Here is an 11584-nt window from a genome sequence, read left to right on the forward strand (position 1 = left end):
ATATGCAGTCTTCCAAATGTACTAATGTATTTGTTTCCTTCAGATATTTTTGCAGTGTTGAAGGAAAAGTGCAAACGAATTCATAAAGCTTTACAAGGGTGAGTTTTACATATTTTCAACCAACTCAAAAGTTTATCTGCACAACATTTAAACAACTTGTGAAAAATTTTGAATGTCACCTCTTTGGGTTTCAGTGCATTTAATAGGCTTGAGTCAGTTTGTCTAAATTGCAGCTAAGAAACCAAAAACACAGTTCATTCAAATTTGTCTCTGTGTGTGAAACCAGAGCATTCATTTTGTCATTGTTTTAAAATATCATAACTTTGTTTTTCTAAAAATGATACAAGCTCGTTGGTAAAATACTACAGCAGTACAGAAGGTAACAAAGATGAAAAAAAATAACACAACACGCTGCCACCAGAAATAACCAGCATGAATACTGGCGAATCTCCACACATCTTGTAAGGATAAAAGGATGACAGTGGGTTCATACTGTCCATGCTGCTTTTTAGAAAATTACTGATTTATTTTAAGTTACTTCAAGAAAAAGAAACAAGTGAAATAGAAGTGAACCTTATGAGGGTTCTGTTTACTTTTGTTTTAACAACACAAGAGTAGTTCTTTAAGATTCCTCTAGAATTGAGAAAAAAATTGAGGCTAGTGACATCTTCAGGCAGATTTCTTATCTTACAGAAAATGATCTCACCTTGCCTGTGGTTTCTTTTTGCCTTTCCAAGTTGAAACCTGCCTTCTCAGTCATGGAAGTCCTATCCCTATTGCCAGATACGGAAACTAGAAACTTTTCTAAAAAGGACAGTTAATAAATAAGCGGGTCACAGATGTTCCCGATAAAGTAGGGGGAGAAATAATTGAAGTTGGGTCTGACTTTCTGATCCTAACAAAAGTCCTTGTATGATTTATGGTAGAGAGATATTATTGTTTCCAGTTACATTGGCTTATGAAATATTAATAAACCAGTTCAGCCTAGCACATTGGAGTCACTGTCAATTCATGAACACCTACCTCAGATGCCCTTTATTCTATGAGTGTTAATTTGTTTATTTTTTAAATCCAATCCTCTACTTTTCCCAGTTCTTTCACACTTTTTCTTCTCTCCAAAATCCCTAACCCTCTGTCTCACTCCACCCAGTTTTAGCTGACAGCCTTGCCTCATGCTGTCGCTTGGGAACTCCCTCATTTTCCCTCACAGACCTGCACACCTGCGGGTATCCGAACCAGTCTTCCCTCGTGTTATAGCCAAAGAAACGTTCCTCCATCTATCACAGCTCTTCTTTCTTAAGGACCAAGTGCCTTTGGTTGTCTCCTATCCTTTCTCTTCAGTCTCTCCCCTTTCCTGAGTCATTTGATTAGCATTCAAGTACACCCTGCCCTATCTTGTCTTAAATTCTTCTTTCCTGTGGCCCCATACTCTCCTCTAGCAACTAGCCCATTGCTCTGCTTCTCTTTATAGCCAGTCTTTTTCCAGAGTTGTTTATGCCCTCTCCACATCCTCACCTCTCATGTACACTTGAAACTACTGAAACCCACCTCTACGGCACTTTACCCAGAATGTTCCTGTGACTACTGAGGGATGACTGTATTTTCTGATGTTAAAACATCCTTGCATTCCTGAGTAAATCCCTCCTTGATTACAGTATATTTTTCTGCCCTGTTAGAATTTTGAATTTTTATATCCATATTTATAATTTAAATGGGCCTATAATCTTTTGTTACAACAACCTTACATAACCTAGGAATCAATGTGTGGTAGCCTCAATAAAGTATTGAGCAGTTTTTCCACTTCCCTGCATTATGGAGCCATTGTATAAGACCAGGCTTGATTATTTGTTTCTTCAAAGTTGAGCAGGACTCCTCTGTAAGACTCTCTAGACTTGGGGCCTTTGGGCTGGGCATAGTCTGTGATTATCTCTCTTGTGTCTGTTATTTCCCCTTTTTATTTTCTGTTTCTGTCGTTTTCATTCTTATGATAATCTGTCCAGGATTTTGCCCAGCACGTTTTTTAAGTTTGATTTTGTTTTTTACTCATATTTTGTTTTCTCTGATTGATTTTTTTTTCCTTATTTCTCTACTTTCTTGTTTCATTGAATTGTGGTTTTTTTTACTCTTTTTTAGCTTTTTACATTTAGGTTATTGGTGTTATTATTTTCCAATAAATATCTTAAGGATAAACATTTCAAAGGCAGTAAGTATTTTCAGTGTTCAGTTCTAAGTAATTTTTTTTAGTCTCCTCTAATCAGTGATTTGCTTCTCTCATCTCTGAGGTTGCATTTGGGAGAGGAAGTCAGCGGCCTATGCTGCTTTGGGTCCTTGCTGGAATCTTGAAGAGCTCCTAAATTCTAACAGATAATTATTCATGTCCAGCGCTTTCCCCACACTAAGCACATGATGGAGACCACGTCTGAACTGTTGATTGTTCTATCCCTAGGACCTAGACCAGTGTTTAGTATTTCCATTTGGTAAAATGGGTAAAATAATATGGTAAATAATGTGCTCTCCAGAAATGCTTTTTTTAAGTATAACAGGCTCTGAAACACAACTTCTAACTTTCTGAACTCAAGTTATAATTCTCTGTCCATTTGGTTTTAGTTAAACTTTAATGCAGCATCCAGGCAGCCAGAAAGAGGGCATTTTGTTTCATTCCTTCTCACACCAACTTGCTCCACCTAACATGTGAGATGAGCCCATTTGAGCAAATAATAAGCTCGATTGGGCTTATAGGTGCCTTGTTTGTATCAAGGAAAATCCAGGCCATTTAATTCATATGAAATGCAATTTGAAAAGTAATTTTTTAAGTTCTCCCTGAGAGTACATGACCTAAAACAATTAATACTTCTTTGTGTACAAGTTTAACACATTCAAAATTCACCTAAGAAATGGGTTTTGAAAGCATATTTCTTAGTTTCTACAGTAGTAAAACAACTGATCTATAAGGTTTCCCCATATTCCAGAAGCCCTAGAGTCTAAGATTCCATGATTCAAATCTGCAGCCTGATTTACTGAGAGATCCTAGTGTGATGCATTACATTTAAAGAAAGTAGACACAAATTAATGATGTTCAAGGGTGGTTTGAAAGGCAGGTGAGCTTAGCTTCCTCACTTCATGTGATACTCGGCACAGGTAGTCATTCAGTAAAAGCTTGTTGAGTCCTAAACATGTTTGAAGAATCGAATATGCCAGCAAGTGCTTTTTGTGCTCATTTCATTCTAAGGGAAAAGCAAATCTTTCCAGGTAAAGCAGACTAAATGAAAGCCATTTAAAATGTTTAGCCCAATTTCAAATAGACATGTATCACTCTTTTTGTCCTAGGAGATAGGTCAGAAATCAAACCATACATGGCTAAATTATATGGCCTACTGTTCTCATAACACTGCAATAATCATTTGAAAATACAGGCTTTCACCCCTAAAGAAATCTCCCTTCCTTCCTGAGAAACAGCAGATTTCTGTGCTGTTAATCCTAAGAGAGAAGAAAATAATTGTAATTCAAGAAAAATTTAAAATTAAACATGTACACAAGAAGACAGCTTTACAACCTAAATATACTGTTGGTGATCGAAGTATAAAATTTTAGTGTCAGAAATTATCCCTGTTGTTTATAAAAGACAAGATACAAACTAAAGATTTAGAAAATAAGGAAGCAACATTATCAATTATAATATGTTATCCATGGAGGAAACAGAGGTAATAGAAAATGATGGTGCAGACACTTCCCTAAAGTGGGTGATGAGGGAGGCCCCCCCTGGACCTGGGACCGGGCGTGTCTGGCGCTAACCGTGCAAGAACAGGAGAGAGCAGGTGAGAGGAAGCGACAGGGCAGAGGCCCAGGGCTGAGTGGGCCTGCAAGGGGCCCCTCGAGGAGGGGTTGGCCCCAGCCAAGGTGGGTGAGGCGCGTAGACCGTCTGGTGGGAGGCTGGGGATGACGCACGTGTTCTCTGTGAAATGTGAGCCGGAGGGTCCCGCGGGACCGGGAATCCTCTTCCCAGCCATGCTGCAGGGTGTCCTAGACTAGGAAGCACTGCCCAGAGCGTGCATTTTTACCTCCCTTTGTCAGATCTGGAATCCCACCACATGATGTTTCCCATGGAAGTCCCAAGTTTCTGTCACCTTCATTAATGCAGACTTTGTAAAATTATTTATATGTGAGAAATCTGAGCTCGGAAGAGGATTTATGCTTGTGTGTGTGTTACCCTTCCTCAGCATTTCTGGATTAAAAGTGGTGGGTGAGTCCATTTCTCCAGCATTTCACCTCCAGCTGGAAGAGAGCACTGGGTGTCGAGAAAGAGATGTTAAACTACTTCAGGAAATAGTAACTCAAGTGAGTATCCAGTTATTCGGGTGAATCTCTTCGTACTCTTCTACCCTGAACCCAAGCAATTTTTAAGGTCATTTTTAAGAATGTTCTCTTTGCCCTAAGAGATTGGGTACAACAGAAATTGTGGTTACCCCTCTGGTGACATGGAATTGTTCCGATGCCCAGCCTTCCCGACATCTGTCCCTGCCCAGTGGCATCTGTAGCAGTCTCTGCTGACAGGCTGCAGGTTATTCCATTGGGTCAATTTTCAGTTCACATTGAAGTTGTGTTCTTTGCCACATTGTATTAAAATACACTTTGCTTCCACTCTGAATAATTAGTCTTCCAGAAAACCCAGTTGCTTACTATTTACAAAGCCAGGCTTTTGCACATGTAGGTGGGGATGGCATTGTGTATGGTGATGGCGCACAACACCGGACAGCTGACTGGGGCTGAACACCCAGCATAGCTCAGAAACAGGTCGAAATAATCTTGTAACCAAAAAGGAAGGAAGAAGAGCCACTCCTTTACCATGCCTAACTTGGGAGCTTGATTTAAATGTCTGACTTCTGAAAGTCTTACTACTAAGTGTACCTTAGGTATTAACTAAGAAACGCATCACTAGGGAAGATCCCTTGGCCTTTTACTGTTCAGTAGAGCTGCTTTCACCCAAGTCCTCTCTCCTCACTTTCCTCCTTCTAAAGAATGGTCAAGTGGCCCTGCAGCACTGAGCACCGAGGGGGGTGCTGCCTTGTACTTGAATCTGAAATACGTGGAGTATGTATTTGAGAATTTCCTTGTCCTGCTTGTCCTGACGGTTCCTTTCAGAGGCTCCTTCCCTGAGTCCGTGCTGCCAGGCATCAGGGTAGTAGTGACGGTCAAGTCTGCCATGTGCCCCTGCCCGGCTGTGGCACAGCAGGCAGTCACGTGGCTGCTCAGTATGGAGACTGTGGTGCTAAGCCAGCCTCTGGCTTCAGCTGACCTGTACCCTACAATGTGTGAACCACAGTACCTGCAGGCATTGATTCGTGGAGAGCTTCTTGCAATTTGTGGAGCATTGATTCGTGGAGAGCTTCTTGCAACTTGTGGCCTTCCAGAGTCAGTTGTCCTAAAAAAACAAAATAAAACCAAACCCAGAATATGAGATTCCTAATTAAGGAAACGTGTCAGATTATGAATGAACAGGCTGGAGTGGCTCTCGCCTCGCTGGGTGAGGAAATGTCACGGATGTCTCCTCAGGTGCAGCTCTGCAAACATGAAAAAAAACTCTTTAAAGGGGAAAAGCATCCCACAGACCTTTTTTACTGCCTCGGTGTTTTTATTGTCATATTACTTAAATGTATAAGCTATAAAAGGAAGAACAACATCCTTTTAATTAGAGTTCCCATACAAATGTAATACCAAAACAAATTTATAACAAATATAAGCAGAACAGACAAGCCTAGTAAGAGTCAAATTATGACATTACCTTCATGTGACAGCTGAGTTTGTTTTCTAACTGAGTTGCCGGGTGGTGTGACTGACGCTGACTGCCGCCAGAGCAGCCCTGTGAAGCTGCATGTCCTATGTTGGAGTCTGTGGTGACGCCGTTATTATCCCAGAGCCTCCCCTCTAACCCCCCTCAGGGTGACTTTGTGTCACAGGACGTGGGCCTTCTCTAGGTGCCAGGCTGTCAGTTCCAGTCAGATCTACCTCGGTTCTTTTCTCACTAGGTAGCGACAGCTAAGGTCTTACTGCGACTCTGTTCCAGAGGGAGACTCAGAAAGGGCATGTGAATGAAGTGACTCGATACTTCTCTTACATAGGTTATCCTCATAACAAAAAGAAAAAGTGAGTTTGGACAATTCACAGATCCCAAAATTACATCTGTGGGCTCCCGCTGGATATTGGCTGTCTTCAGGAAATCACCTTGAGAATTGAATAAGGAGAGAACAGGCTCTGGGGAAGGGAACAGAATACTATCTGGAAACTGCATTTGTAGGAAGGAAGAGGAAAACTCTTAGAGTTTCTTTGCATCATTGCAGCTTCCATCTTAATAAGTCTTTTGTCCTGTTCCTCTTTGCTTTTTCTTTTCAATATTTGAAAGAGAAAAAAGGATCATGACACCGTAGTTCTTGTTTAAGCTTTGCAGAACTGAGCAGTTCTGCCAAATTTTTGTTGACTTCCTGATAAAACAGTTTTTACAAACTGAGCTATGGTTTATACTGTTTCTTAACTAGACAGGACTAGAAACAGAGCCAGTCCAGATGTTTGCAGAAGGAGTTAACTTTTCCAAGTAGACTTCCAGAATGTAGAATCAGCAAAAGACATTGCCTGCCATTGTTTTCCATCTTTTCCTAGCAGAGGAAAACCTTGCCTCACAGCTTACAGAATGGCCCCTCTTCAGGCAAATACCTGCACTGCCACACGCTGGCAGTGATTGTTCTTTCCTTTACAACACCCCTTGCTCTAGCTGACTGTTAGTTTCTTTGTTCATTTGTTTAAAAATACAATTCACGTTCCATAAAATTCACTCTTTAAAGTATACAGTTGAGTGGTTTTTAGTATCCTCACAGGGTTGTGCAGCCATCACTGATTTCAAAACGTTTCATCACCCCAAGGAGAAACCCTTATAAACCATTACCCTCGTCTGACTTTATGCTTTATTTTGATAGCGATTATTTAATTTTTTAAAAAATGTTGGCAGGTAGCTGATGTATTGGAAAGCTGTGCAAAATGTGACACCAGACTCTTCTGTGCTTGGTAGCACTGTGTCCGAGTGTAGCACATGGGAATCAGAGGTGTTGTTGATACTTGACGTGTGAGCAGTTCCTCTCTGAAATGATTCTGCTGGCGTTACTAAGTGCAGCTCTTGGTCAGCCTCCGGGGCTTTGTTGGTCCTGTTTCCCCCTGTCCTAACTCTGCTTTGCCTAAAGTGGTAAACACTAGTTACCTATGGCTGTTTAAATTAAGTCAGATTCAAAGTTCAGTGTTACAGTTGCACTAGCCATATCTCAAAGTGCCCGAGAGCCACGTGGGCCCCTGACTGCCGTCCTGGACAGCACAGGGCGAACACCTCCATTATTGCAGGAAGTTCTGTAGAACAGTGCTCTCAAGATGATTCTGTGGTATTTTGTTTTGTCTTCTAGCAGTTATAATTGGAAAAATGAATTAAAACTACTATTGAGAGTAGCATTTCACTGCACCTTCCTGTTTTAATGATCAGTGTCTGCAGTCCAGGTTGCAAATGTATTCCTTTTCCTCATACAGTGCATGGACAGAGGCATCGCGTTAACTCAGGCGCGCTACCTGGAGAAAGAAGAGAAGTATCTCCCTCCTCCAAGGTTGGTAGACTTAAAATTATGACCTGAGTCATTGTTTTCTACTTTAAACTCTGTATGAAATGTATTATGTTTTGAAATTTTTTGAAAGACTGTCACAAGATAAGGAAGAATGTGTATTGTTAAAAGATAGAACATCACCTGTTTCTGTTCTTAAGCTAGATGTTTTCCCATTTTAATTGGAAATGCCCTCAGGACTCTGTAATTAACTTAATGACACATCTGCAATCCCAAGAACGAACTGGGACAGCCCAGGTTCGCATTGGCGACGACCTACCACTGTGCTGCGGTAGCATGTGCTGGGCCAGCTGTTTCCGCTACCAGGATAGTCCTTACGGTGTGTGGGGGGGGGCACAGTCTGGGGGTTGCTGCTCATCCCACCTCTGGCCCAAGCACTATGTGGTACTTCATCTGACAAATATGTATTAAACACCCAAGGAAAAGCAAAGTGACAGTGGGGAAAACCTCTACAGAGGTTCAAGCAGCCCTCAGTGGGAAGGCACCTTGACTCATGATTTAAAATTGGCGTTCATTCAACACCTGATTCTGTCCCCTAAGCACTTAAACAGTGTAGTCCAAGAAGGTAGACACCCAGAGCTTGAGGGTTTCAGGGTCATGACACAGGTCAGGGAGGTCACAGAGGAGGAGGGCATGGTTAGTTCTGGCCTGGGACGGGCTGAGGCTTCCTAGAACAGGAGACACTTAAGCCAAGCCTGCAAAATCAAGCATATCAAACAAGCTGGGGTGGGCATCAGGCCTTCCAGCAGGGTCTGCAGTGGCGTAGAGACCTACAGGTGCACCTGGGGAGCCCAGAGCACAGGTTTGAGAGGCACCATGGAGAGGGAGCCTGGAAGAGTCTGGGAGAGACCCACGAGAGCACACAAAGTCAGCGCTGTGCAGGCGTGGAGCACTGGGCTGGGTTCTGGAAGACTGTTCTGGCAGCAGCTCGAAAACACCCTAAAGATCCTGCTCTCTCCGTTCTAGTTACACCATCCAAAGTTGTGATCCTGTGTTTCATGAGGACAGGGGCCACCGTCATTTTGTGCCCTCAGGACTCTGGGCCCAGCCCAACTCAGTGTGTATGTGTCCAGTGGCTGATGCAGATGTTTGCAGAGGGGAGTGAGAGGGACAGGGGTAGAAGTGCCCTGTCAGGCTGATATTTCTTGTCTTCAGTTTCCTGAAAACTTGAACATTTCTGCCTCGCATCAAAGTATTGTAGAACCTCTATATGACTTAATTGAATTACACTTATGAACAACCACACACTCATTAATATGAGAAACGTTGACTTCCTGCTTTGGGCCTGATACTGCTTGCAGCGGTAGATTTAAAGGACAGAGTTTCCTGCCGGCCCTAGGCAGAGCCCTACTGCAAGATTACCTTGACTAGATCGCTACTAGTCCAGGCAGGGAACGGCAAACTCCTGTAAATAGCAGAAAGTAAAATACTTTCAGCTTGCAGGACACAAGGTCCCTGCCACAACTATGCAACCCTGCTGGGGCAGTGAGAAAGTGGCTATGGACAGTAGGCCATGTTCCAGTAGAAGAGCTTTATTCACAAAAACAGGTGGCAGGCTGACCCTTGGTATAGACTCTCATTTGACTGTCTTTTGTGTCCCTTATTATTTCTCAGCATTAGGGTTGTGGTCACAGTGGAACAAACAGAAGAGGAACTAGAGAAAGCTGCGACCACAATCAGCAAGGTGGCCCAGACCGTGCTGCTTTAGTCTGGGGCCTGGTGGCCTCTCACCACGCAACATGCAGACAGACCTGAGTCACTGCAGAGTGAGCCAGAGGGGGCCTGCGGGAACCACATAGGGTGTCACTAGATGGTGTGGATATCGACTCAGTGTATGACCATGAAAAGGATGCTGGGTACTTAAAAGAAAACAAATCCAAAAGCCCAAGAACTGATTTTCTTAAGAGAAAAACTAATGACAGCATATAATTGATATTTAAATTGTGCTGTTTAGTACTATTTAAACGTTTTATTAATACTAGTATTTTATATTCTTTTTTTTGTTGTCATTGTTTAAAAATGGAGCTTCAGTGTATCTTCTTTCCCTTCTAATGATAAAGATTGTGAGCACTCCTTAATATCTCATAGAAAATTTTCTGCAACATTAAAGCTTAGAGGCACTTCAGCATATATGATACAAAATGTATTGAAGATCTAATTCAACCACATCTTTTTCAGTCTTCGTCATGTGAAGCTCAATGGTGGCTAATATATAAAGAATACTTTATGTGTGATCATTATAAATTTTTCATTATAATATATTTGAATCCTAGAATTTTTATATACACTAAATACTGATGTTGCACCATTTCTAACAGTGAATCTTAGCATCCCTAACCAGAGAATAGTCATTATACTTCCTAAGTGAGCAATTATTTAAATCAAATGCTATTTTATTTTAGTATAATTGACCTGTACATTCGTTATGTGTTGACTTCTAATCTGTTTTCAGAAGAGGATTATTGTGATGATCCCAAAATAGAAATCATGTCCTTGATATTTTAGAATATCTAGAATGTGTTGTTTTTTGTATAGGGACGTATAACTACAAGCTTTTTTTCTAAGCTAAAGAAAATGCGACCTTTATTTCTTTTCAGTTTATGAATTCCAGATATCTAAAAAAGATGTGAAAGCACTAAAAATAAAATTTTTAAGCTGTGTTTCAGCTATTTGTTTTTTCTTTAGCAAACCAAGTTGGGTGGTATAAATGTTTGTGATATGTGCCATAAGGTACTACATAAATATTACGCTATTACTCCATCTCTTATTAAAGAGAAAGGAATAAAATTATATTAAAAATGTCATTTTATAATATATGTTCATATTAACAAATGGTCTTCAACATCTTTTTAAATAACATATTTTTTTAATTTTTAGTTTCTATTTTGCCCGAGGTATTTTGTACATATGTGCCTTGTGATTGCTGCTGCTTTAAAGGATACAGTACTCTTTGGGGGATGAATCTGTTTCGTTTTGTTTTGTTTTTTAATGAAATAAACCTACATTCCTGATAATCAGTCTTTTGCATATGTAATCTATTCAACAGAATAGTCTCTTGATTTTAAATTCTGCAGGCCTAGGGTAGTATTCTGTGTGTGTGTGTGTGTGTGTGTGTGTGTGTGTGTGTTTGTGTCGTGGGGGTTTTTGGAAAATATTAATTTAATTTCTTAGTGCCTTTCTTCAATGTACAGTATCTGAAATTTCCTTGGTTCCTATTGATTTAACCCTTGGCCACTTATGACTACAAAAATACCAGACCTATTATTTTTATAAACAGATTAGGATTGTAACTTTTCAGCTACTTTTATAATACTCTATAAGTCAAAATTGCAATAATCTAGTTTATTGCTACATTTAAAAAATGATTGGACTCAAAAAAAAAAAATGATGGGACGTTCCTGGAAAAGATGGTGGACATTATTTAACTTTATTAACATTATTTAATGCTCACACATTATTTAACTTCAATCCTTGAAACACATCAACACGAACCAAAAATAGAGTCTTTATATTAAAGCTATAGAGTGACCACAATCTGGTAATACACACCACAGAAAATATCTACTAGAAGCAATAAATTTGTATGAAACAAGCAAAATGTTGAGAAACAACAGTCATCTCAAACCTCAAGCAGTTTACAAATTGCTGTTTTAGAAACAGTGAGAGAGAGAGGGTTCTGAAGTGCTCTATCAACGGACCTCTGTTTAGAAAGGCAGTGGCTGGGTGAGCAGCATGGAAACCTTTTGAGCCGGTTTCCACTCAGCAGTTGCCCCCAGAGGAGAAGGAAGCCACCCACAACGGCTCTTTTTCTATTGTCCACAGAAGGCTCTAGCTCAGGAAAAGTGGGGCTTTGAGTCAGGTTAGGACACGTGGACCACAGGCCTAAATATAAATCTTAAAACTACGAAACTTCTAAGAGAAAGCACAGGAGGAAA

General features: G+C 40.7%; 1 protein-coding gene across 2 annotated transcripts in view; it reads left to right on the forward strand.

Annotated features, from left to right (window-relative positions):
- Positions 1-10663, forward strand: part of SPTLC1 (serine palmitoyltransferase long chain base subunit 1) — a 74970-nt gene extending 64307 nt beyond the window's left edge. For both annotated transcript variants that reach the window (XM_019936300.3, XM_019936301.3), the window contains 4 exons: positions 44-98; positions 4218-4335; positions 7561-7634; positions 9264-10663. In XM_019936300.3, the coding sequence (XP_019791859.1) occupies positions 44-98; positions 4218-4335; positions 7561-7634; positions 9264-9357 (341 nt within the window). In that variant the 3' untranslated portion in view covers positions 9358-10663. The remainder of the gene's footprint in view (positions 1-43; positions 99-4217; positions 4336-7560; positions 7635-9263) is intronic.
- Positions 10664-11584: the final 921 nt, after the last annotated feature.

This window comes from Tursiops truncatus, chromosome 6 (assembly GCF_011762595.2).
Source record: "Tursiops truncatus isolate mTurTru1 chromosome 6, mTurTru1.mat.Y, whole genome shotgun sequence".
Lineage (NCBI taxonomy): Eukaryota > Metazoa > Chordata > Mammalia > Artiodactyla > Delphinidae > Tursiops > Tursiops truncatus.